The 27,106-nt window shown below is 42.4% G+C and overlaps 2 protein-coding genes across 7 annotated transcripts in view; one reads left to right on the top strand and one right to left on the bottom strand.

The window, feature by feature from the left end:
• The window catches only part of tln2b (talin 2b), an 82,119-nt gene extending 62,898 nt beyond the window's left edge, over nt 1–19,221 (bottom strand). For 2 of the 5 annotated variants that reach the window (XR_013077255.1, XM_076732750.1), the window contains exon 1: nt 18,785–19,221. The gene's annotated coding sequence lies outside the window, so the exon portion shown is untranslated. Of the gene's footprint in view, nt 1–18,435; nt 18,459–18,784 lie in introns of those variants that run through there. The other 3 variants (XM_076732749.1, XM_076732747.1, XM_076732748.1) reach the window with 3 other exon arrangements.
• A 2,367-nt stretch (nt 19,222–21,588) lies between these two features.
• Nucleotides 21,589–23,335, top strand: c2cd4a (C2 calcium dependent domain containing 4A). 2 transcript variants are annotated; one of them, XM_076733675.1, is made up of 2 exons: nt 21,589–21,738; nt 21,824–23,335. In XM_076733675.1, the coding sequence occupies exon 2, from the start codon at nt 21,895–21,897 to the stop codon at nt 23,236–23,238; it is 1,344 nt and encodes a 447-aa protein (XP_076589790.1). In that variant the 5' UTR covers nt 21,589–21,738; nt 21,824–21,894; the 3' UTR covers nt 23,239–23,335. The 2 variants fall into 2 exon arrangements, with proteins under 2 accessions (XP_076589790.1, XP_076589791.1); XM_076733676.1 differs by having other exon boundaries at nt 21,868–23,238.
• The last annotated feature ends 3,771 nt before the right edge of the window (nt 23,336–27,106 follow it).

Genomic DNA, 27,106 nt, shown 5'->3' with positions numbered 1-27,106 from the left:
TCACTGTCTTCATATACATTATCTTCCTATAAACATCAGTGCCAGGCATGGGAAAGCAGATAAATCCCCAAAACATTCACGGCCTCCCTGCACCTGTTGCTCATGTTACAAGTATCAAGATGGTGTCTGTTAGCCGCAGAAACGTGGGCGTAACTCTGCCAGGCACAATGTGGTAAGTTGTTGTAATATATCAGCCTCTTGCTGCCAGGTGCAGCTCTAAATCAGGATTAATAGACTCATCAAGGTATAGTCACAACTGTGTATGTTGACTGAACGCCAGTGTACAAATACACGGTAATGAACTCTATTTGCAGGCTTACCATATGTCATGAGTTTATGAGGGTGCACCGAACAGCTCGAAAGGAACGGGAAAGTAGACACTATGGTGTGCAAATTTGACAAGGTTTAGATGTGTTAAGCGATGCAGCTGAATGAACAGCTTCTTCAAGAGTTTGCTGAAAACATTTGACACTGAGAAAGTTTGATTTCATATATATATATATATATATATATAAAATCTTAATTGTTTCAAATTTTGACTTTATTATCACATTTGCATAATTAATGTATGAGGAGCCTGTAGCTGATTTAATATTCATGCAGTTAGTTTCCAAGAAAACTGAACGAAAAGTCTACATATTTAATTGCAAACACATTCATTCACTGTACTGAAAAAGTTCAAAGTGTGCAAGCTTAAGGCACCACCAGTCGTTTTCAGGCTCACTGTGCATATGAACTTTGGAAAAGTGCTAGGTGGATACAAACAGCAATGTGAGAGACCATCTGCAATTGCTGTATTCAGACATAATATTCTTGCTCGCATTTTATGGCACACAGGCTTATCACAATAAGCACTAATTAAGCCTGAAGCCAAGGATTTTACCCAATGTGTTTAAAAGACCAACAAATAAACAGCATCGACTACCATCTGGGAACACGGGCAAAGTATTTAGACGGTTTAGTGACCAAACTATTCTTTACGGGGCCAGTTATTTTCCTCTCTGCAATGCGAGTGTAATTAAGTCTAAGCATTTGGTGAAGGACAAGGCCAATGAAAGAACAGCTCCATCCTCAAATCGACACAAACGGTGAGAGTATCTTGTCCTTGAAGAAAATACATTTATTGGCTTATATTGCGCTGATTATAACTCCATGAAACTGCAACAATTCAGACCAGACCCCATTCAGTCTTGGTATGAGCTACGTAAAGATACACAGAGTACTTACTGAAGGGGCTATTGGAGGAAAATGGGGTTTGATTGATGCTAACAAGCAAAAAAGAGAATTTGTTGCATCAGTGACACTGGTCAGTGTCTCACAGCTCTGCAGGCCTCCTTCATCCTCCCAAAAGAGGAACAGGATTTCCTTAAGTGGCACAAAAACGCCATTCATTTAGAGTATATCCTGTCACACAAATCTGAGTCTGGAGCCAGCATGTGACATCTCAAGGTTAGTGAAACTCAATCCATTAGAAAAGACGGCTTTTTTTCTCTGTGTGTCGATTCACCCAAAGTCCGCTCAGTGATCGGTGCAGGGAAAGAAGGAATGAAAAGGATCCCATGAGCACAACAGAGACGTTCTGCCTCTGAGATCAACTACAGTGGGTAACAAAGGACCATTTCCGCTTTATTCGCAGTCAAATTACACTTTGCACCACAATATCCACTTAAACCACAACGCTTCCTTATTAAACTTGCATCATTTTTGAATACATAATTAACTTGCAGCTCTAAGATCTGTTGTTATAATCCTCTCAGCTGGAGATCTACCTTACGGTAAGAGCACAAAAATAACACATCAAACTGCCACAATTGCCGTGCTAATCTCAGTTTTCTCCATCGTGTCCTGTCCACAGGAGAAAAGGCTCATTTGCGAGACACTGCAGCTTTGCAAAGTGATTTGAAGCATCGTGTCATTCTGTCAGTTAGCTTTTCTGACTAATGCAATTCAGGCAAAGGAATACAACAGGAGGAGAGACAGTCTTATCACTTCTGTCTGACAGCCAGGTTTTAACCAATTTGACTATCAGGCTTTGTACATGCTACAGAGAAAATGTAGTGTACAAAGAAAATACAGTATTACAGAATTTGACAGATGACATTGACTTGAGCTCCATGCAGTCCATCCTGTTTTCCATTTGAAGTTTTCTGAATTCTGTCTTTTACAATTCAAGCACATTTTGAAATCTAATCACGTGATGGATGAAAAAAATTTCAACAATTCAATAAGAAAAGTTTCAAAATGTAATGAGTGTAAATGTAAGGCAACACTGCACTGTTTTTTTTTTTTTTTTTTTAAAATCAAACAGACCTTCTGCAGGACCAGTACGTAGCCTGAACACACCGGGTATGAAGGTCTGACAGAGGCTACTCTCACATTCGGGCTGCATCCCTCTTTGTTTTCAACGCTTGACCAGAAACGGACGTATTTCTTAATTTTTTCCCAACAGAATATCTGACTCCACTCATGCAGCCAGGATGTCTTCAACAAGCTCGCGTCTTGCATCTGCCGATATGTTTGCACCTCTGAGAGTTTGTTGGAGTGATGAGCTCTCGCTAGTGCGCTTCCTCTGTCTCTCTCTCAGAGGACCTCTTCAACATGACTGTGTGTGTGTGTGCCTGTGTGTGTGTCAGACACCTAAAAAAATGCTTATAATGGTGGGTAAAACCTTGATTTTTACAAACTGCGTCCACATTTTTGATTCTGTCAAAATCATCATATTCCACGTCCGTGTCTTCTGCAATATTGAAATTATCGGGCCAAAACAATACAGAGGGGATACTGTGATAATATATATGTGAGAATATACTAATTTATTTTCACTCATGGCAGCAGCAGAGCTCAGTCAACAACCACAGGATGAACAAATAAACAAATACATATAAAATAAATAATATGCACAGGCATTCATGGTTCCAAGATGATGAATCCTGATAATTGTGGTGATGCCCTGACTCAAAATTTGTCCATCAGCCTCAGCTGTACTTTGAGTTTTCTGCTAATTAGGAAATAATTGTGTCCAAAAACTCTAAACTAAGACGTGACCACAGTAAAGATCATACCTGCTAAACATCAGCACATTAGCACTGTCACTGTGAGCGTTAGCATTTAGCTTAAAGAACCGCTTTGCTGAAAAAAGTCTCAAAGAACTGCTGGCATGGCTGTAGAGTCTTTTGTCTTGTGATATATTTTAGAATAATACAGCAAAAAACAAACAAAAAACACAGTATTTGATAAAATGCATTTTCTCCACAAACTCACAAACACTGCTTCACAGAAACGGTCATGAACTGCACGTCCTGAACAGCTCATTCAGAGGTCCAAATGCTTCTCAGAACTGAATGTGACTTTGATGTTGAGGAGCATAAAAGTCTCTTTCATAGTTTACTCTCATCATCATCTGCTCCTGATTTCTGTCTATGGCAAGTTAACCGCTCAGCTGAACAGATTTTCCCACCACGCGCAGCAAAAACGCTTCTTTACACCTTGCAGTGTCGTTTCACATGACATGACGACACAATGCATCAGCATCGTGGTAAATTTAACATTTTCATGTGGCTGATTGTCACAGTCTGTGCACCACAGGTCATTCTCAGGGCCGCGTGCTGCTGATTGCTGTCAGTTACGAGTGACCCAACCACTGTAAAGCTCAGCAATTTGCCGTGGGGTGTCATGCTTTCGGAGATTCGCTAATTGCTTCAATGAATACTGCCACCATAGCACACAACTCATTAATGCTGATACGGACTTTTAATTAGTTAAGTGGGAGCATTCAGCCAGCTAATAACTCGAATTCTTATTATTGCTGCTTTTTGAGTAACTACAATAACATTTCATTATCTACACCAAACACAACATCGACGTCAATGATTATCAACAGCTTATTCAAATGACAGCTCTGGCAATTTATCATTATTCATCATAATTGGGGAACGTAGCGATAGCACAGATCTGAACATGACAATCGTCTGCCACAGAGAGAGTGCGTGTTTGAATTCCAAGTGAAGACAACATCAGGCGAAAACACGGAAACGGGACGTCAAGCTTAATCAAAAAAACTCTCCATTCCCAGGACATCAAAGAGGTGATCATCTACCTGAGCTGAACATCTCACACATCGCATGTATCCTCATATCAGTTAATGTCCTCATTAAAAAGCCTGCCTCTTGATCTATTCCCAGCAACACCTGGCATTATTAAGCTATCATTTCATGTAAGTTTTTAGCCCTTGGGGATCAATAAAGTTACCAATTAATAGAATGAAGGAGGCTCCGGCGTGGATTTAACTGGCTCCTCTGTCCAAATTATTTTTACAAACTTTCACGTTCATTAAATGGGGGAAAAAAAAGTGCTCAAGAGTGGTAAGAATAAAAAGAGGGCCGACATTCTGTCTGAAATCAGAAGATGGATTAAATGTTTGAGTGTCAAATCCAGGCCTTGTGTTCCATCTTGAGAAAATTCACAAAGTGCAGTCACTTGGATTTATTGCATGTAGCAAATTTGGCTTTTTCAGACCATATAGGTTCTCCTCAGTGACACAAGATGGTGGAAATTTGCATGTCGAGTTGATTGGACCAAACAAAATGTGAGCACTTCAGATTCTCCACCACTGAAAGTCACAGTGAAGGTAAAAAGGCTGTGATCTGTCTCTGTGCAACGCAACTGCCTTCCAGTAAAACAACGACAACAAAGCTGTGGAGTTGGCTGTTAGCTGGCAACACAAGTGAGGCAGCAGAGGCACAGCGAATGAAGGGAACAGCATCAATTCCACAGCGTCGTTTAGGATTATAGGATATGCAAATTAATCCAAACTAATTATGTGTTAAGTTTTTATTCATTCTAACTTGTTCTTCTGCAGCGTTGACAAGCCTGGTGGATATCACGAGGACATTCCAGCTGTACAGTGAGGCAGGAGGCAGACTCACAATTTAGCTGTGAGTGCTTTTAAAAGACATGTATTTAAAACAGTTTAGTGGGCCAAAGGTTAGAGCTACACATGTAAACACAGCACAGTCCTAAATTGAGCAGCATGTGACTGCCTAACAGAAATAATGGCCTCTCTCACTGTGATTACTCATAGAAGACGGCCGTTTCAAAAAACCTTGAAGCAATTGCGATGCTTAAACCCAGTGATGTGCAAGAAGCATGAGAGCGCAGAGTTTTCAGACGTCCCGACTGTTTTCAGTGCTTTAACATTAGAGATACATTCAGGACAACTTGATTGGACGAATGAATCAGAATTGTGATGCTGATGCTTCAAATGTCCCGCATGCAGTGTGTCACAGAAACACAGATGGAAAAACTATATCTCAGGCATTTGGTCCTAAACACTTCAACATTACAGAACCGTCAGGGGAAGTACAACATAAAGAAGTATTTTCAACCAATAACAACAAATAATGCATATTTGTGAGACTGAGTGTGGCAATATTTCTTACAGACAACCCAGTGTATTGTCAGAACGTGCTCTAAAATTAGCACAACTCTATGGCGCGCACGTGCCTGCATGAGACATTAGAGGTTTTACAGGGATTAAACGGGGACTTTTAACACAGTTTGCTGTTAGATTGTAATAGGGCTGCACTAACGATTTGTTTTTTATTAAAATATTGATTATTCTTCTCATCAAAAAATGTTTGTCTGCTAAAAGGTCAGAAAAAAAGAGACACGTTTCCACAATGCTCACAATTTCCAAGATCCCGAGGTGCTGTCTTCAAAATGCTCGTTTTGTCTAAAGATATTTAATTTGAGCAGTGAAAAGCTCACATTTGAAGAGCTGGAACCACATCATGTTTGGCATTAATTTCCCATTGATCAACAAATCTAAAAATAATTTCAGCACTGGATTATAACACACTGCCCTCAGTGAACAACACACTGTGACCTTTTCTTGACAGCTGTAATATAACAATATTGAAAAATGCAGTTTCTGCTTAAAATAATGTACTCAAAGAAAGGTGAAGATATTTCAGCTCTTATGAGATAACGGTTTAGAATAAGGTAAAGTAACTGCACCAAGCGATCATTAACAGTCGTATTCACACTCCGTCTACCCTTGTTTTGTCATTCTACCACTGATATGAAAGACAGGCAGACAGGCTGCGGGAACCGGCTGAGCACATGTGCATGAAGGCAGGCGAGGATGCAGGCAGGCAATGAATTGTGCCCTCCTCTGTTCTCTAATAACTGGACAACCCATCCATTTCATCGTTGCCTCTCCGCAGATCTCTGACAGGGGTAATATCATCCGATTCATTGGCAGAGATGTGTGGGAGTGAAAAGAACCTGCCAACCTCCACATCCAGCTTGGGTTAACAAGACAAAAAGTTACGCTCCACAGATCTGTAGGGAGCGAGAGGAAGCCCGTGGTACGGAGCGCCATCTCTGCTGCTCTCTCTTCAACTTTTGCATCTAATTGTGAGGCTGAGCACACAGCTGTGACACTCCGGTTGGATACAGATTCTTTAATCTCTCCTTTTATACGACATTGTCGTGTAATCTCCATCAAGCTACCCAGGGAGCAGCCAGAGAGGCAGGAAATGAAATCAATGCTGTGTCTCTGCACTGGGTGTTACTTCATTAGCATGGGCACTACAGATGTAGCAGTAAATCTGATTTATGAGAGGGCGACAACGAAAGCACCGCAGACAGACGGAGGGATTCATAATGGGAGATGATAGGGACACCTAATGTCCTGCGTTTCACCACAGCTTTACCAATGTTTGACAGAGGGCAAATAAGGGGAACCAATTCCTCTCTAACATACAACATACTTTCCTCGCTGCAGCAATTTAGCATTTAGATCCAGGGTCATGTTCTATGAAATACTATTAGAGTCCAATTTTCTGAGCTCATAAGTGATTGCCATGAACTGAACAACGTGACAAAAAGTGAAGCAATTAGAAAATCAATTTAATGTAAACAGAAAAGGCAGGTAAAGTATGACCTCCAGTGAGTATCACCCAGCATTCGTGACACAAAAATCAATTAGAGTTTCAGTGCAATCATTTCTCCTGCACTCTCTGTGTTCATTTGTTACGTGTTATTTCTGCTCTCGAGATGATGCGATGCTTTACATGAGCCCCAGTGCAGTTAAGTAAACTGGGTTTAATTGGGTTCAGAGTTAATCTTCACGACATCCTTTGTCACATTATTAAGCTGTGAGCTTAGGATTTCTGGCAGGTTCGACATTCAATGCTTTTGTGCTTCAGGTCACACCTCTCCTTCACATCACAGGCCAGGGAAAGGTCCATTATCCTGATAACTCGCCAACAATAAACCAGTTTATAATATCCTCAAATTGTAAAATAAATTAAATGAACGGGCTCGTGCAGCCCTGCACGCGTCAGGAGGCCTGGCAGTCACAGTGTTGTTAATGTAAGTTGGTTGACGAAGTTCTGAGTTTTCAGGACTATCGGACACTGAAAACTCACAAGCTTCACAATAAAGAATCATCAAGGTCTTAAAGCTTTTCAGGAGACATCTGAGGTAGATCTGGTGAATCTGCCAGACAGAAACAATCATTTCCTGTTGGCAGTAGGTGGCGCTCTGACTGCAACTGATTATTGGCCTGTAGATGTCTTCAGGCCTGGATTCTTATCAACCATGTACGCGCAAGCTACAAAAACCTCAAAATTGTCCTCCACACCACAAACATGTACTTCAGTGACAACTCAAAAACTTTGTCACTTAGCATTGCAAAAGCGTTTTGATCAGAACAGCTGTAAATGGTACAAACTGTAAATTCAAAATGCCTGACTTCCTGTTGGGTTTAGGTCATGACACCAAGACACTTCTTTTAGTCTCCATGTTACATGTCTTTCATACATCCGTACCTCACACCACTCATTGCTCGGGGGCCTATACAGACTCGCCCAAAAGACAGAATCCAAACAAAACCTAACTGCGTCAACATAATCAAGTCGAGCAAATGTGTGGAGTGAGGTCACACATATTGCTATACTTGATCAAATTTAAATATTGTGCTCTGGGGAAAACTCATCAGCCAACTTCCTCAATTGAACTCTTTCATTTGTGAGCAATGCAGTATCGTGGGGTACATCTGGGCACCAGCTGTGGCGGCACCACAGCCTTCAGAGGTCAACAGGTCGACAACCTCCTGAAGCGACGACATCCAAACCTACGGTAGCTATGGAGACTTTATGGAAAAGTAAACAACAAAGGCTGTACAGTCGCCTGCTCATAGGAGGACCACTCATACACTTGCCCTTCCCCATGATTCTGAAAAGCAGAGATTCCAAATGATTAGCTGTGCACTCCCATGGGACTGAGAAGCTAGGGAGGGGGATGTGTAATTCAATTAGTCCCACGGTTCTGCACCAAAGGGAGGCAGACAGATCCATCTCATTGAGACATCCAGGATGTGCAGGCCTGGAGTATGCACAGAAGATATTGGCAGTGCATCATTAGTGCTGTTGGTTTGAATTAAAGTTAGTCTCACTCACTAAAGGACTGCTGGGAATAAATAAACCCAGGAATCTTGGTACTAGCAACACCAAGCAGATCCTCCTAAAATACCATTAGCAATCCTTATCTGCACAAAGAGTTGCTGAATGAGGAGGGCTTGCAGGCTGATGCGAGCAGTGAGCCGCCTTACATGACAAGCCAGCCACGTTCTGAGCAATGTCTCTGAGCTTGTGCCATGTGTCAAGGATGCTGTCTCCCACTGAAGTTGCATACAGATCGCCCTTTCAGAGCACAGCCTCCTCCGTCGTCTCTTTGTCCCTCCTCCCAGTGGGGAATTCATAAAGCTTCACACTGCCTCGCTCCATGAGATTCCTGTAATTTATGACAGCCTTTTCCCAGGCACAGAGAAATCAAATCAAACTGTAAATATAGTGCATGTTTCCCAGAATGAGCTCTCCATATACGTAGACCGTAGATCGCAAATAAATGCCAAAGATCCTGACAGTCATTAAATAACAGCATCAATAATCCCACATGTGGCAGGGCGACATTTGATTTGGGATTATGAAAAGGGGAGAAAGCAAGGATAATGGCAGAGACAAACAAACCAGAGGAAATGAGGAACTACCAGAGGCAGCAAGCTGCACATCATCATACTGTCTTCAAAGGGGGGATCGCCAGGCAGAATGACCCTTGACCTCAGGCTGGCACACACACCTGCCTATGTTATATGACTCCACCTCAGCCAGGCTGTAGCAAGAGGGTGTCATCTTGTGATTATAAAGCCTCGCAGGGTAGCATGTCCACTGCGGGTGGGCAGCTACCCCCCACTGGCTGCAGGTCCATCAATCTCCTGTCTGAAGAAACCGAAGACCTGGCGGAGAAAGAAGCAAACAGCTGCCATATAGTGGACTGAACAGATGGCGATGGTGGCAAGAAATTAACACCGTATCATTTTAAATTCTCCATTTGTACAAAGAACGGATACATGTCTCCAACTTTTCTAATATTAGATGTAAAAAAAAAAAAAACAAGTAAAAGGCACATGTGCCATGCATTCTTGATGATTGTTTGATTTTTTGCATTATATATTCTTTTTGAAATATTTGGAACAGCACACTGCCTGCACCCCGAGCAATTTGTTCACATCCATCAGTGTGAGAAAAAGTGTTGATGTTTTCTCGATACGAGCAGATACTGCTGCAAGAGCCTCCTAGTAATGACAATCGCGAGTATGCAATAGCCAGCACATGGTCTTTCTAATTCAGCGATGCACGTTTGTCATGCACGAGTGCATATATGAAGGGGCAGACAGAAGTCCTAGCTGCAGAATGTTGCAGCATTTTATTATGCTGAAACATATAAAACATTTGCCATGCTTAAATACATTCCTCATGTTGTATTCAGAGTGAGCAGACGACAGAAGGAGAGTTTGTATGTGCACCGTGTGTTTTAAAGAGGGAGACAGGAAATGCTCTGATCTATGTGTGCCAGGCCTGCAAGTCATCCTCAAATGCCACGGCATTAGCCACTGTGTGACTGCACAAGGGTCCCCAGTAATCCAAATCAACAGCATCCTCTTCGCCTATGCCAACTGCATTGACAGAAATATGACACATGCTTCAGTATTTCATGGGGATGTTAACAAATCTACTGAGGTGCCAGCAGCGCTTCAGCCGCTGCAGCCAACGCTGGAGCTGTTCGACTTCTTCCCTGAAGAAAGTGGTCAAATTTACAAAAAAAAAAAAAACAGTGATGATCTGCTTCAAGGTGCCTTTAGATGCGAACATTATACTTGATGCAAAATTTAACAGTCTACACTTCATGATTAACCCTTAATATGCTTGAAATATCCTTTTCCACTGGGACCTGAATATTCCATATAGATTCAACATCGACCACACTGGTAGCAGACGCGGCCGCTTTTTCCACTACAGAACTGTCGTCCGTTCATACAGGAAAGCTCATTAAGGATTTGGAATCAAAGCTACTAAGCCGTTACTTTGTTTAAGTAGCCAGCCACTGCTTTATCCAATTAATATTGCATACACTTATTAGCGGTCCAGATATCATGCATTTATGAAATGAAAAGGAGCGATTCTTACAGCTTGAGTGCTTGGGGAGACAACATGCAAGCACATGCATAGAGCAGGCATATAGTGGTTTTCCTATATAGGGCAGTTTAAACATAATGTCTTGCATAAAGCGCTGTCCAATCATGTCGTGCTGTATTGAACAGGCAGGGCATCATCGAAACAACGACCACTTGTTTTGATATCTCACTAACTTGAATTCAGCAGTACTGTGAATAACATGATTACTCGACTGAATAGCTATTTTATCGTACTGCACGTGCTCACAAGCAGGTTGGACCAGTGTCACAACAGAATAGCCACAGGGGGTAAATTAGAGCGCAAAGGAAGGGAAATAATCAAACAGCTCCTACAGCCTGGAGTTGCTTTCTTTCCTCCTGTGCAGAGGTCAGATGATGAGCTTTTCCTCAGTTCTGTTGAGTGTAATTATACCCAAACTCACTGATCCAGGAGGCGTTCCCGAGAAACAAAGGCTCAATCCTCGGCTTCTCTGCATGTTATGCTAAGCCAGCATCCGATGTCATGCAAAGCCACTAACAGGCCACGATGTATGGATATAATGATGGAGAGACGAGACATTATATTAGAATCTGCTTGTTGGAGCTTGTCGAGTTCTCCCTCTCTTCAGTGGCTGCTGACACAGTTACAGAAAATTGAACACATACTCAAGTCAGCTCGTCCGTTCTGATTTGCCAGACAATGCATGTTCTGAAGAAAGTCAGCATTTATATTCAGCTCTCGTTCAGCTCGAAGAACAACAGCGCACCGACAAACAAGGTTACAGTATGAAACATCAGGATTTTGTATAATCAATGTCTGACTTGAATTAAAATTTCCTCCTCTGCTAATGATTTTGTGCCATCAGGCCAGGTGACCTTATTCCCACAGAGACCATTTAAAATTTATGTTGCACTCGACCCAGAGGATCAGCATAACAACCAAGGTTGAGGCAACACATTAAGAGGGCAGATGAATGTAACAGTTGTACAATTAACAGATGTTAGATGCTGTTCTTGGGGGCTATCGTGCACCACGGAAACAAAATGTTTGTCTGGGTCCAAGTAATTGGTCACCAGGATTAAGCGCGGTTTGAAAGTTTTTGGCTCTGGTTCTTTGGTTCTGACTACCGGGCGAATGTGAGTCCAATCCCCTCTTTCTCTTTTTTGGTCTCCACCAACCCCTGTTATTGTATGTGTGAACAGATGGAGCTCTTGAATGGCTAAACGCTCCACTAAGGTCACTTAGACTTGTTGATGTAATGATGTCATACCACACAGCAACAAGCATGGCTGAAAGCAGAAGTAACATTGCCACTGTGGAGGATATCATGTAATATTGATATCCGCGCAAAAATCATCAGTACAGATGAGTCCTCCTCCTCTTCCTCCTCCTCCTGCATGCTCCAGAATGCATTTGATGCGGATAAATGTGCTACATGCGTGAAAAGGACAACTCTGGACAATGTCCGGACCTGATTCTGCAGACACTGTCCAGGGTTCAGAGAAAAAATGGCTTTAGTCTCTGCTGTACATTCGAGGCGGGCAGTGCGACATGGCAATCCAGCTGCTTCACAAGGTCATGTGACTAGGGCAGCGGCTTACCTCATTCTCACATGACCTGAGAGTGACAGTTGGTGGCCATAATGCACCTCCATTGCATTTCTGTTGCACTCTTTTTGAACCTGAAAGCTTCCATGTTGAAAGAAGTTATTAAGAAGTTATTGTTATTAAGTGTTGCCTCATGTGAGGCAGCTGTTTTTGTTTGTATGGAAGTTCCAGATAAAAGAGTAAAAATAATCAGATCCAAATGATGTCATTGACTCCTGAGTCAACTTTATCAATTCATCTCTAAAATCTGAGCAATGGATGTAATCCTAGATATTGCTTTGCGCCGAGGGTAACCAGAGACTCCCTCTGCCCTCAACGCAAGGTCACTGCACTGCTGATGAGCTGAATATACGAGCCTAAAGTAACACAATCACTATATACAGTACAGCTTCCAGCTGCTAAATGCACTTCCGCCCGGCCAATCTGAAATCATTTCGACAAGAGTGTGTCAGAGAGTCCACAGCTCTTCTTTGAGACTCAAGGTGCTGACACTACATAGCCCTGCGTAGACAGACAGGGGGGGGGGGAGATCTCGCTCGGTCAGCAACCCTGGCAGCCTGCAGAGGATCAGAGCCGAGGATAGCAGTAATTTCAGTGCTGCTCTTCAGACAGGAGAGTCCTTTTCCTCGGGCAGTCACAAAAACAGCCTGACAGCTGCTGTACACACAAAGGACCTGATGGCCCTCAATTAACCTTGATGTGAAGCTACTGCCTTGTCAATTCTCCCTAAAACAAGATCAACGGCGCCATTCAGCAGCAATATCATTCTGTTTACTTTGTGTGTTATTTCATCTCACCTCTGTCCCGGCGCACCTCCCTCTGTCCAAAAACTGTGTGAAGCCTCTCAACCTCTCTGGACGTCTCCCATCACGGGCAATTTAGAGACGGCGATTACTTCACACTGCTCTTGGATTTTTCTCAGTATGTCAGACAATTGTGTCACAGGTGTAAAAATAAACAGTTCATCGTCTCATCGAATGATTAATGTCTTAAAATGTACTGCGGAGGACTCCTACCACTAAGCTGTATTTGGCTGTGATGTATCATTGATGCAGATCGATGGCAAGTGGCTCCATCACTAGGATCTGTGCCCCACTGTCATTGACCTCTTGCTCCTGTGGCGTTCCTGGGAGACCCTGTGCCAGTGAAAAACACTCCCAGCCTGCTGATAAGAACCATCAAAACCATTGAGAGTGCACCTCTTTGTGATGTTGGCCACAAAAAAACACTCCCAGTAGCAGAGCACGAATAATAACATAATAGCAGAGCTGCAACGATTTGTCGATTAATCAATTAGTTGAAAAGAAAATTAACTGCCATCAGTATTTTTCACAATTTTTTGATATTTTATAGACTAAGTGATCAATTGATGAATCAAGAAAATAATCATCAGATTAATTAAAATTGAAAATAATCCTTAGTCGCAGGCCTACAGCATAGGATACTAAAGCTCTCAACATATATAGTGTACTGTGTGTACATAGAGAAGTAATAATATTTCTTTGATTATGCATCAAAACACAGCCTTTCAGAAGTGCACAAATGCACAAAAACAGTGAATTCGCAGTCTTCTTTTGAGTGTGACTTCAAACACCCTCCTCAACAAAAGCCTGGCAGTTAGATGCTCCGAGCACCAGTACCTACAATAGAGTAAAAGAAGACGCCGGGCATGTTACAACGAGGGGACTATTCACTGGGCACAAGAAGCCATTGTAACTCAACAAAGACTTCCAGGTGATAAACTGTTCTATGGATTCTGTGACCATTAAAAACCAAAGCAGCCGCTTGCACTGCAGGAACAGATGGGAAAATATTGACTTTAACAGAATAATGTACATCAGCTGCTCGTGTACTCAAATTCTTAATTGTGTTCACCCGAACTTGTTCTACAGAGAAACAGGCATGTTACAGAGAAAGAGCATTAGTTCAGCCACTCTGGACCATTTCAGAGCAGGCTATGCATCACATGATCTTTAGCACATGTATCACATGATATATACCACTAATAATCAGTTTGCCTCAGGCAGAGAGGGTCATGTTTCGCTCCCCTGTAACACCAAAACTGAGACGTTTGACTTCAAACTGCACAAACTCTGCAGCAGTAACTCCTTTCCCAATGAAATTAAGCAGCGCTAACTGAACACCAGTTCATTGACACTTCAGTGCAAATGAATGTTAACAAAGTAATTTATATGACGTGCGCAAGAGCAAACTGTTTAAAATTTCAGCACAAATGCTCACTCACTGCTAAATTACACTTCAACAAAATAGCCCTATCTCCGAACACACACACATACACACACACACACACACACACACACACACACACACATACACACACACAAAGAGATTAGGTGAAAACATATTAATTGAATTAACCACAATTGACAAAATGTACCTAAATTTTCTTGCATCAGAATATAAAAGCAGCCAGGCAGCTAAAAGGTAAGTCGACAGCTATTCACTTAAGCTGACAGCTGATGCTCAGGGAACCCTCACATCTTTTATAACCCAATTTAGGACCATGCATGTGTGCATGACGGTGAATTCAGACCTGTCGCCTGCTACTTCAAACTGGCATCTCATCTGACCCGCTGATGAGAAGCGCCACTGCCTCTGACCGGAAGCACAACTCGCCGGCATCTACTGACCTACTTCTCGAGTCTGCTTACGCATCACTAGCACAGCCGTGTTGGTTTAGACCACATGTACAGTAAATACTTGGTAAGTACTGCATCACCCTGCACTGCCAGCTTTTGTGACTGTTCACCTTCACCTATTGGTTGTTTTTGTTTCATGATTAAATTAACTATAGTACATGATGTGATGTCCTGCACTCAGGCTCAGCTGATCTGATCACAAACGGAAAGAAAAAGCTCTCTAACCTCAGTGAAAAGAAAAAAAAACCAAAACATTATTATTAACAATTCTGCAAGTTAAACAGTCAAGCAAAACTCTAATACCTTAAACTCGTTCACATCAACAGGCTCAACAACTGAGTGACCTGCGGACGTGCTGATATCGAACACATTGATGTAATTGCTAACAACTATTCATCAAGCAGGCAGTCAATTTCATCTGATGCCACTAGGATCTTTAATTACAAGTGAGATCAACCTTACTTCAAATCTGAAAGCACACTGGGAATGTGGTCAAGTGTTTGCTAATAGAAAAAAAAAAAAGGTCCATCTGCGTTAAAGCTCTCCCATATTGACTGCCTGCCACATTCATCTGTTGGGAAAAGTACCGGAAATTATGAATTCAGATTGATCTGGCGGAGCGTGAATGGCAGCCAGCTTATACATCTACGTCTTGTTCTATAGAAAGGGATCTGGAGGCGAGCCAGACCCTAAAGAGGCTGTGATCACAGCGACTGCGGGGAGAAAATACATACTAGGAGAGATCTATTTCACTGGTAAACATGAAGCACAAAGGCTGGGTCACAGCGACAGCATGGGGTGTGTTTTAGTTTCCACCTCCTACACACTCATGCATTAAATATGGTTCAACAATCACACTCTCTGGTGACTCTCAGAGCCCTTACTTCCCAGCCTCCAACTGAACATTTCCTGGGGAATTCCGACCAGGAATGTGTTCTTGATGACAGAGCAACTGCAACAGCTGAGAGGAAAATCACTTTCTAATGAGTAGCACGGAAACACGGTTTAGGCGCCGCCTTCAGCGATTGCTTGTTCTCAACACTTTGTGGATCACAATACTTGCTGGGGAACGCATAACCTTGTTGTTGTTATTTATGGAACAGGCTGAGAATTGCGTATTTCTCTCTGGGTTGCAGGATTTCGAATGAACGCGAACTAAAAGCGCTACATCTCATGACAATGTTCCAGACTTGCGATTCCCAGTAAATTAGGCGCCGAGTTGAAAGTGTGAAGTTGTTGTAGCAGAGACACCCTTAATAGCTTCCCATAACACAGAATCACTTTGGTAATGGCCTCTTCAATAGCTGACAATGAGTGGGGGAAAAGGCACCATTTAAATAGTGCTTGGTTTTAATTACCACTGCACAGCAGAATTGCAACATTTAATATTTTAAAAGCTCAGGCAGGGGGAAACGTAGAATCTTGATGATATCCACGAATTTGTGCTACTTTTTATGTTTAAAACTTTCTTTTGGCACACGCTTCGAAACACTGTTTTCCTGACCTTGGGTCTGGTGAATAGCGTCTAGTGTTTTGTTTGATGGAACACTGAGCCTTTATCAGTTGCCGCTGGCAGATGCATGCTGCATATGAGCTTGTGACACTGCTGTTGCTGTGATCTAATTATATCCGCGTACGATGTTGTGAGGAAGTGTACAGTGCTCAATGCAGATTCTCAGGCTGAGAAGGTCTGCACCTCTGTCTTAAACACAGGCTCATATTGTGGACCAACAGGTGCTGTGTACCACTGCTGGGATTCGCAAAGCTCCAGCACACCAACAAAATGACATACCTGAATGCATGGTGTTATTTGCTCTTCCTACTGCAAACACTGTGTCCACCCATTGACGCAAAAACAATCACATATATGCACACACCATGAGCAAATCTGTTATGGCTAGTCTAAACATAAATACAATAATCCTACAGACAATCCTGCTCAATTCCATTATAAGGAAAGGGTCTTTATGCTTCATAAAGCCTTTCCAGCACTACGTAATCTGGAGATTATTCTCTGTTGGCACATTTTACCAATCTGCCATTCAATAAATCTTCTATCTAGATGCTATAAAGGGTGTGCATGTGACCCTATCACTAACCCTCTCTGAAAATAGGCTGACATATATTACAGATACAGATAGAATGTAACTGAAAATCTACAAAATGTGCAAATCTACACCTTTATCATTATATACATCATTGATAAGGTACTCAACATAATTCAGATCATGCTAGAGTTAAGGTCAACTGTCAACATTTCTGGTCGTAAGAAACATTTCAGGCTTTTATATACATGTTAAGGTAAAGATATTCGCTGAGACTTCTCTTCCATCACACATGAGCAGACTGCAGCGTCAAAGCAAAATTGGTGATGCTTGACACCTCCAGCTGTCAAAATCTGTTTAGTCGGGAGACACTGTATGCATGCTGTAGGGACCGGAAAGACAGAGCTCGTCAAACCAGGGTGCAGCCATCTAGCATGTAATTAGTACTGTGGACAAGTCAAGGTAAGACTGAGAGATCGGACGGAGAAATGATACAAATTTATTCAGAGCTCCACCTGGGAGCACATTTTTAGTATGAGTGTAAGAGAGTATGTGTGCTCCCAGTTGGAATCAAGTCCCAAGCATTCCCATCAGCATCTTCCTGGATAGAGCCATCCCGAATCCCAGCTGTCTGCATCACGCTGATGCAGCTTGACTTTTCTAATTACACGTCACTCCTCGATATCGCTTTGAAACCCACGAGTATCCTTGAATTGACCCTTTATCTCCAAGATGCCTCTTGTACAAAATGCTCAGCTGCTCTATACTGTGGAAGGGTGGGGTGGGATTTTTCAAACAGTTGCTCATAGCTTCTTCAGTAAATGAGAATGTCAAAAGGGGCTGGCGTGTATGTGGTTTGGCACAGCGAGTCGGCCCGACACTCAAACATTTGTTCCACAAACAATAATGTAAAACCAACCATGGAAAAGCTATGCAGTACAGGGGTTTACTGAGTGGCCCGTTCACCCCACTGTCACTGTGCTGGACTAACATTTAATGCCCCATACCTGTGTGAAACAACCACATGTCACAGCTCATAAATAAGTGCAGCACACACACATCTGTGTGAGGCAGCAGGGTGGCTTGTGCCCTTCAATCCCTCCCTGCATGAGGAGAAAGTAACAGCCGGATAGGTGAGGCCAGGTGAGCGTGCACTCTGACCTCTGCAAGCAGGCAGGTGGGCGTTTTTCTCCTGGGATCCATGAAATGGGTGATTTTTTTTTATCACTGGGGCAAAGGATTACTGGGCTGTAGCAGTCTCAACAAACTTGCCCAAACTGACCATTACAGACAATCTCCTGCCCTAGTCTGCCCACATTTTTTGTCGGCCTACTGTAAACCATCAGCCTACATCCCTGCATGCGCGCCACAGCCTCACATCGTCCGTGTGGCTTTGATGTTGAGCCGATCCAGATAACATTCAGGTCAAGTCCAAGTTACTGTACAGCACATTTCTTTGCACAGCAGCAAGGATGCTGGAGCTGTGCAGCGCTAGTTGCCCATTTAGCCTACTTCTAAGCACGAAATTCGACAAACCTAATTCATCAACACGCGCAGCAACAACGCCAAAACAAGCATGGCAATGAAATATGCATCTTATTACCTTTTTATCTGTCAATGTCAAAAGCAGGCAGTCACATTTAAGGCGAAGAAATAGATGTGACAGGCTTATAATAACGCACCACATGAAGCAAGTCGACTCATGTTAGATCCAAGAGAAGAGAGGGGGGTGGGGGTGTGTGGAAGTGGAACACATCCCACTAATCATGTGAAAAGGTCGTCCACAGGCTGTTAATATGAAATGTTTCCAGCGCTTCTGCTGAGCCAACACCGAGCGGTCCGCCTCCGTGTAGTGAGCCCGTTCGGGAGGAACAGCACCTCCGACAAAGGCGCCAGGGTTCAAAACGCACAGGAAAACCACAGCTTTTCAAAAAACGAAGGCGATGTCCTACCTGATGTCTGTCACTCGTCAATGCATGCGACCTGGCTTGGATGTAGGCTAGGGCGACACACACCGCAAGCGGGTCAGCTCAGCCTGCCTGCCTGCCTGCCTGCCTCCTCCACGGCATCAAGCCCCTCCTCGTTTATCGTACAGTGGAGAGAGAGAGAGAGGGATGAGGTGGGGGGGAGAGAGAAAAACGACCGCATATCTATGCGCCGAAAAGAGGAAGCGGCGTCACACTCACCCGTGGTTTCTGATCATCATCGATGGAGGCAGATCAGGATGGATTGAAACGCTCAGGAGCAGGATTTTTGGTTCGGATGAGATAATCCTGCGCGAGAAAATAGACCTGACAGTTGCGTAAAGATGAACGCACGGAAAGATCTCAGTGACTGACTTGTCTTTTATTTTGAAATTGCTTTGAATTTGTGCAGTGAAGTACACCTGCCGAAAGCGTGTCAGCAGGGCGACCATCAGCGGAAGACGGCCCGTGTTACTGCGCTTCATCCCGCTCTGGCACAAAATCAATGGCACATGGAAGGTGATGTTGTGACTGGGATTCAGTCTCCAGCAAAATTAGCACAATATCATGAAATAAATATAAAAGCAAAGACATTCAGAAAAAATGAATGTTTATTTGAGGTGTTTTTGAAACAATGCATGACTGTTTTTTTTTTTTTTTTTTTTGCAAGATAAATAATTAATTCATACACCATGGAATATAATTAAGTATTTGAAAAGATAATTTTGATTAGATTTATAGGTTTGCAAATCTTTGTAATATTTAGAATATATTTAGTTCTTCATTTAGACTAATATCTTCCTCCCGGTTTATCCTCTCGCAGTTGTTCTTTAACCTGAGCGCATACTGCCCCCTAATGGAGATGTTCAAGCGCCCATGCAGAGCCACTTGAAAAATGAGAAAAGAGCTTTAATCAAAGCGTTGATACTTATTAGATAGCAGTTGATAAGAATTGTTGTATGACATATATTCAAATATTGTAAGAGGCCTGGTCACCCATCTCCCTGGTCTGGATGGATATTTTTCCTTGATTCGTCCCTTCATGTGAATCTCAGAAAGCGCTGAGTTATTTCCTAAAATCTGCTGTTTATGGCAACCACACAGCACTGAATTTCTCCTCCTGCCAGTTAATATGCATGTTGCATTTGATGAGGTAAAACAGTATTTATGATTGTGATGTTTGCAGGTATCACACACAAACACAGAGCAGACTCACAGCACACGTGCATGTTTGTGCATGTGTGTTCGGATCAACTTCAGTTTGGGGAACATTTTAATATTCATCAGGAGATATAACAAACTTACTGTTTTCTATTTTTTAATTTTTTACTGATTCTTTATATTTTACCTCAAAGTCATTTTGGCCTCATAATTGGTTTGAGAGGCACAAAATGTTTTAAGGTACGCACAAATTACTGATGTGAACATTCTGGAAAACACTTCTGAGAAGTTTCCTCATTTCGGACACTTTCCTGGTATCCTGTTAGCACTGACATCATCCTGTCCTTCAGTGCCTGGTAACACATGGTAACCAAGTCACTCCACTTGAACCTTGGCCAGGGAACAGTTACGCTTTTTGCCAGGATCAATCCACTTTCCCTGACCGCCTTTCAATGGAGAAAGCCAAAAGCAAAAGCCAAGAGACAAAACTGAAGGGACTGTCCTTGTTGCGTTAGCATCCCACTGTAAGCATCCAAAAGAAATAAATAAATTCAATTTAATTCAATTAAAAATAGTGTGTGCATTTTTTTTTTGTTTTGGATGATATACAGTGACCACCAAGTTCTATGTGTTCTCGTGCAGATTCACCACAAATCCAGCTTTCTGTCATGTATTTTGGTGATCATTCATAATACAGCTGCTTCACGGCCAACCACAAGAGGGTAGCACTGACATGACGATGTTTCAGTAAAGGCTGAAGGCACAGTGCTTAGTACTTTCAAATCTTAATCAATGTTCTCATTGTCCTTTTCAACACGGATGTTGACTTCTCGGACACCACGTCTCTGACAAAGAGACTTTGTTGATCTGCCCTACCAACACTGCGGTGTTCAGGAAGTGTTGGCGGATGAATGAATGCACTCACATCTAAATATATCAGGCTGACAGACTGGGATCATATGTATGTGGTGATACAAGAATTTTCCAAAGAAAAAAAAAACAGATGATGAAGCAATAGAATGTGTCGTTTGTGGACTTTAATATTTCTTTTAAAAATGAGTGTGAAACAGAATAGAAACAAGCAGATATATAATATAGTAATACCAGACGGATCAAGGACAAGCTGCATTCATTTGAATCTCACAAGGACTTAAGCAGCAAGTTATTAAACATTGTGCTCACTGAAACACTTATTAGGCAGTGGCCTAATTGAACTGCGGCTGTCCTAAACTCTAAAACTAGGCCAACTGTATTCTTTGAACTCCTGCCTCTGAAAGGTAAACTAAAAATTAATCTTATCAGATCACCTTGTTTATGCTCACACAAGGAGGTCAAATACACAGTCTATATTAAATCAATGGAAATACAAACACGTGAATTAAAATTCCTGCCATTTGTTTGTGCACAGTTGTTCTACACTTGTTGTAAGCTTATCTTGCTAAACAGTCCAGCGGCTACAACAGGGCCACTGAGCTCTGTTGTGGTTTGGATATTTCCATGGGAACCAGTGGGCGAGGAGGGAGGGAGGGAGGTAGGGAGGGAGGGAGGGATCCTGATGGAGCAGCACAGGGGGGCGTGTGTTAGATTCACTTGTTTCCTGCTTCATTTAAACTGTCTTGGTCTTTCAAACAGCCACAGATGTGTGGGTGTTGACAGAAGAGAAACCTCCATCTGCTGTGAAGAGAGCTACGGACATTTCTCACAACAGCCTGAACTTTAAGCCTTCAGTCCATCCTGTTCAGGACAACCTTGTGGATTATTCATTATCTTCAGAATAAAAGGTAAGAAAGCCTTCTCGCAAAGTTAGTGATAGTAGATGTTATGATGCAGTTTTGTTTGAAAGACTTCATGTATGTGTGATTGCAGGGCACAACACAGCAACTTACAAGCGCCTCCTTTTGATTATACAGAGCTTCCTAATTTCTAACAGAGGACCCATGTGGGTGGTGGAGAAGATCCGCGTGTCAGTGGAGAGATCTAACCTGCCTATCCCATCAGCAGAACTCAGTTTTAAAATTGGCGACATTATGTTCGGAGAAAAAGGGGACAAGCTGAAAAGGATTTCCCTTTGTCCTAACGTCATCACCCCAGACAACATCCCAGAGTTCTGCATCCCCCCAACGATCCCATCCCTGCAGGAGATGAAGCACACGGAGCAGAGCCGAGCTGCCCGCGTTGTCAAGGTGTCTCCGTCTGAGAGGGCCGTCCCTGAAATGGAGGTCACACGTCATGAGCCCATCAACCCTCACATTATCCAGGTGGAGAGTGTGGACGAGGGCCCCTGTGATGGCTGCAGTGATGAGGAGACCACCAATGCAGATCCCCAGAGCCAGGCCGCCTTGTCTCTCCCACACCTGGCCAAAGCTCAGACCTGCTATGGTTTTTGCACCTTACTGGAGAGCCCCCACACCAGGAGGAAGGAGTCGCTCTTCCACTCTGATCCCGGCTCCTCTCCCCTGCTGCTGCCCAAGAGTCGATCCAGCATGTGCTCCAAACTCTCCCCTTCCACCTCGCCCTCCTCCTCTCCTTCCTCATTCAGCCTCAACACCCTGACCTCCAGGCTTTCCCCGAGAGGATACACCCTGAACTGGCAGGCCACTCTGGACAGCGATACAACTTCCTCTACTGAGTCCTCTCCTTTCAGCTCGCCGCTGCTTACCAGGTGCCCTGCCAAGTCCTCCCTTTTCAAAGCACTGAGCCATGAACTGCTGTTGTCAAGGAACATGAGGAAGGCAATGGTGTCCAGGAACAATTCCCTGTCCACAGATGAAGGCAGCTCCACAGACAATAGCCCCAATGTCATGAGGAGGGCATCAGAGGGGCTTGTTGAAGGCCTGCCCAGTAGCTACAGCCTGGCACCGCCAACCATCTTCCCCATGGACTTGACTCTGCACAGAGAGAGGGTAATGAAAGAAAGAATGGTACCCATAGGGAAAGATGGCAGCCTGAGACTCTCAGCAGAGTACTGCTCCGATAACCAAAGACTACGGGTCCGACTGATCAGTGCTGAGGGCCTCTATCCTCTCTCTGTAGACCCCAAGATTATCAACTGCAGCGTTAGCCTCTCTCTAGTTCCCGGAAAAGTCCAGAAGCAGCGCAGCACAGTCATCAGGAAGAGCCGTAATCCAATCTTCAATGAGGATTTCTTCTTTGATAGTATCTCAGAGGAAGACCTCAGCCAGTGGTCCCTTCGCTTCAAAGTGGTGAACAAAATGTGCACCCTGAAAAGAGACTATCTCCTGGGTGACTGTGATTTGCCTCTTTCTAGCATTGTGACATAATAAACCTAAAGCTCTTCCTTCTCTGTTTATTTATGTATTTGAATATTTATTTCATTTTTGTATTGTAAATTTAGATTTTGTAATGATTAAATTATAGAAAACATCGAGGTTGTTTGTCTTTAATACACTTCAAAATACGACAATGCAAAGAAGTTTCACTGTAATATCAGAAATTGCATCTGTGCAGAGGAACAGTTCGCTATATTCTCTCAATCAGCATTTTCAGAATTCAATGCTCAGGACGAAGTGCCCCATGCACTAACAAAAAAGTTAACCCTCACCCTATAATTGCTTAAAAACGAACATAAAAATGCTAATATGATGATTTCCAGCCTTTTCATTGCGTGTTGTGTTATATGGCCGCAGCATCAGCTGGTGTGAGACAAGGGACGTCTCATATTTCTCCTAAGCCTGTTGTTTTCCTCCTGACCTTTCCGATGATTAAAAATATCACTAGAAACCAGAAACCTTAGCAGCGAGTTTTCTCCATTGAATATACATAACTTTAATCAACGCACAAAAGAGGCTTTATCTGCTTTTTCCCCCCACAATGATACAGAACACTTACAGTTCTATTCGAGTGAATCACGACTGAAGCTGTCCAGAGACACACATTCTCTGAGTTGAATAACATCTATTTTTTAGCAGGTTTTTCAAAAAACAAGAAAAAATTGCAGATGATAATCATCAGTAAAAGCTGCAAATACTTTGCGTCATCATTTCTTTTTTCATAGTCAGGCACTTGACTTTCAAAATGTTATGTCAAGCATTTTTTCCAATGTCTTAAACTAGGCATGATAACGCACAGTACAACCCTCAGCCCTGAATCAAGATATTAATTAGGGCTAGATTTTGAAAAGAATTTAGGCATTTTAAAGGTTAAATAAAGAAGTGAAGAAAAATAATAAATTCAGGATTAACTGTACAGCTCATCTTATTATATGGAGAATGAACTAAAAACAGACCTCTTTATGGACAATTCCACAGCAAAACACACTCTATTTATGCTGAAGACAAAAAAACAGCATCTCTCTATGCAATATACATACATGTTTACCCAACTGAGCAGATCAGCAGCTCTTAATGTAGACTCCTGGCAAGTATATCCTGCTGCTTTCAGCAATAAAGATCAGGCTTAAAAGCACCGGCTGGCACTATAGCTCCTAGTTAAAGATTAATAGGTTTCTCAGGGCTGAGAAAAGCTTTGATAGGGGACCGACAACTGCTGGTTATACAGTGTTTGACAAAACAACGTACAGCAGTGTGAAGAGATGGGAAGCATTCACAAGTACATATAAATAGCTATTGCAGCCAAAGCTATAATAATAACCTGCTGGGAGATTGGTTTTAAAGCTCAATGGCTGTAATGACGCATGCTTTATAATGCAAATATTTTGCTAGATTTTACAGTTTGGATTGCGCCACTGAGAAAAGCCTTTGGACAAATATAGCTCATGATCCACTTTCATTTTGAACTACAGATCCAGCGTAGCCACAAAGACCGGCAATCCCCTCTCAACTGTTTTGATTGAAATATCTGAGTTTTGTGTTTCTACAATACGCGGCCTAACACACAGGCTTTTGTGCTACTGTAATACATAGGAGCATCTCATTTCTGACAAAGAAACCTATAAACATCCCACGCAGACGAACTACATTTTTCAACAATATCTCTCTGCACAGAATGTGTTTCCAGATTCTGCAAAGAGGCTGATGCTGTTGGACACTTTTGTATTGAGTGTTGACTCAGCTGTGAAATACCCTGTAATAAATGAGAATTACCCGTGATTCCCCTTACTGGCCAACCACTGATAGGATTTGAAGGGATTTCCACTGATCTATCTTCATTCAAAAGAGCAGAAGCGTTAGTTTTATATAGCACATTGCTTACAGCAGCATTAAGGCCTTTATCCAAGCCGGTGCCGCCCATACAAAAATGTCTTCTCTCAGTGTGCACAGAATAAAAGCATGAAATAACAGCTTATTTGCTTTTCATATAAACTCTCAGATCAGGTATTTTAATCCAACTTCCTGGAAAATAGTGCATCTTCAGTGTTGACCCCATACTGCACCAGGTGTAAGTCCAACCACTGAGATCATCATACTTTTTTCTTTAACTATTCCACCTTCCAACCTGTTCTATGAAACCAGCTTAATAGTATGAATGTAACACTGATCTGTCATTGACCTGATTCAACAGTAAATATATGACAGTAAAAAAACAAGAAATATTACAGATCTGCAGTAATATTTTTCAATCATATTTTTTTATTTGCCATTTGAACACAACATTGTAAATGTAAAAAGCAAACCAACCCCCCCCCCAAATATATTGCAACACAGAGAAATCTGCACTGTTTTCTACTTACTACTGATGACTGATTAGTAGAAGTGATTTCGTATTATCTGTAGGAAACATCTGTCTCCCTAAGAGCTGTGCATCATGAATCTAAACGCACAACAGGGCAAGTGCACCGGCTTAATCTCAAGTGTCTGAAAACAGTTGCCAGGTTACCTTCATTCACCAGGATGCCTTTGCCCAGCTAATGCACATTTACAGTTCAAAGTAATGAGCTGGAATTGACAACAACTACATTTAGAAATGATCAGGTATATTTGGATATTTCAAAAACCCTGCTTCCATTCAGCTCGCTGTTTGCTGCACATCCTATTCCCTGTTCTCTAGTTTCTTGAAATGGAAAGAAAATGTTTTCATGCCAACAAATGCAAACTCGCCCCTTCCTCTACCGTATCTCACATGTCGGTTTTACAGCTGCCTACGTAAATGAGTCTGTTCAAACCAGCTTCCTTATCTGGTTTTCTGTTTTAGCAGGCTCTTACATTGTGCCAAAACATATAAAATACACCTTAAATTGTCCCTGTGAGCATGTTTTACCAATGTAGTCACCAGTAGGTTTTTTACCCCTCCTACTTATGTTCTCATGGTAAGAACTGCTTTGGCATTAGGCTAGCGGACTCCTTCCATGATGTGCTATCCACCTCTCATGGCAATCCATCAAATATCTCGTAAACGCAGTCTTAAGATGTCATTGGCATGATGTTCTCAGGACAAAGCATTCTCATGTCCAACAGGCCAAAGGGTGACTGCATGCACACAGATGACCACTACTAGTTAAACATCCTGCATACACATCACATACTCGATATGAGAGAGACAAATCCTTTCAAAAGCCAAATTTGGTCTTCGGTTACAATGTTAAGCAACTTTCATCAAATTACCTGATTAAAAGAGGCCAAAAAGTTCCATGATGTCAGTGGTGATGCTGTGAGTATTCAGGGCCATGACATCACTGTTTATGGCCCCCTGTTCAAATTGGTAAACACTGCCTTCAATGTTCTGCTTTGGACCAGATTAGTGGAAATAATGAGCAGGCTATACGCTGTGTTTTAGCTGCGTCATTAGTTTGTGTGAGGACACATCACACAAGATGAAACCAGATCTGACAGACTGAAACAGACACACACACACACACACACACACACACACATGCACACATGCACACATGCATGCACACGCTGGCAATTGCCTGATGATGCTCAACACTCACTGGAGTCTGCAGTATTTAACTGAGGTAAGACACTGCAAAAAAAAAAAAAAAAAAAACACATCAAAATGAATTTGTTAATTAAAAATGTTCTTTTTAACATCACTGCCTGCTTTGCATAAACATGACTGAATGACACAGGACTTTGTTGAGATGATTGGTAGAACTGTAACCCCCCCCCAACTTTAAGGTTTAATTACTCTGAATATTTGATTTGACTAAATATATCCCACTTTATTGCTATTTCCAGTGTCTCTATCTCTTCCAGGCATCCTTTCTGTATCTGTCTTGTCAGTTACATC

The sequence above is a fragment of the Chaetodon auriga genome, chromosome 6, assembly GCF_051107435.1.
Source record: "Chaetodon auriga isolate fChaAug3 chromosome 6, fChaAug3.hap1, whole genome shotgun sequence".
NCBI lineage: Eukaryota > Metazoa > Chordata > Actinopteri > Chaetodontiformes > Chaetodontidae > Chaetodon > Chaetodon auriga.
The sequence above is the reverse complement of the archived record's forward strand: the minus strand, read 5'-3'. Positions and strand labels throughout refer to the sequence as shown.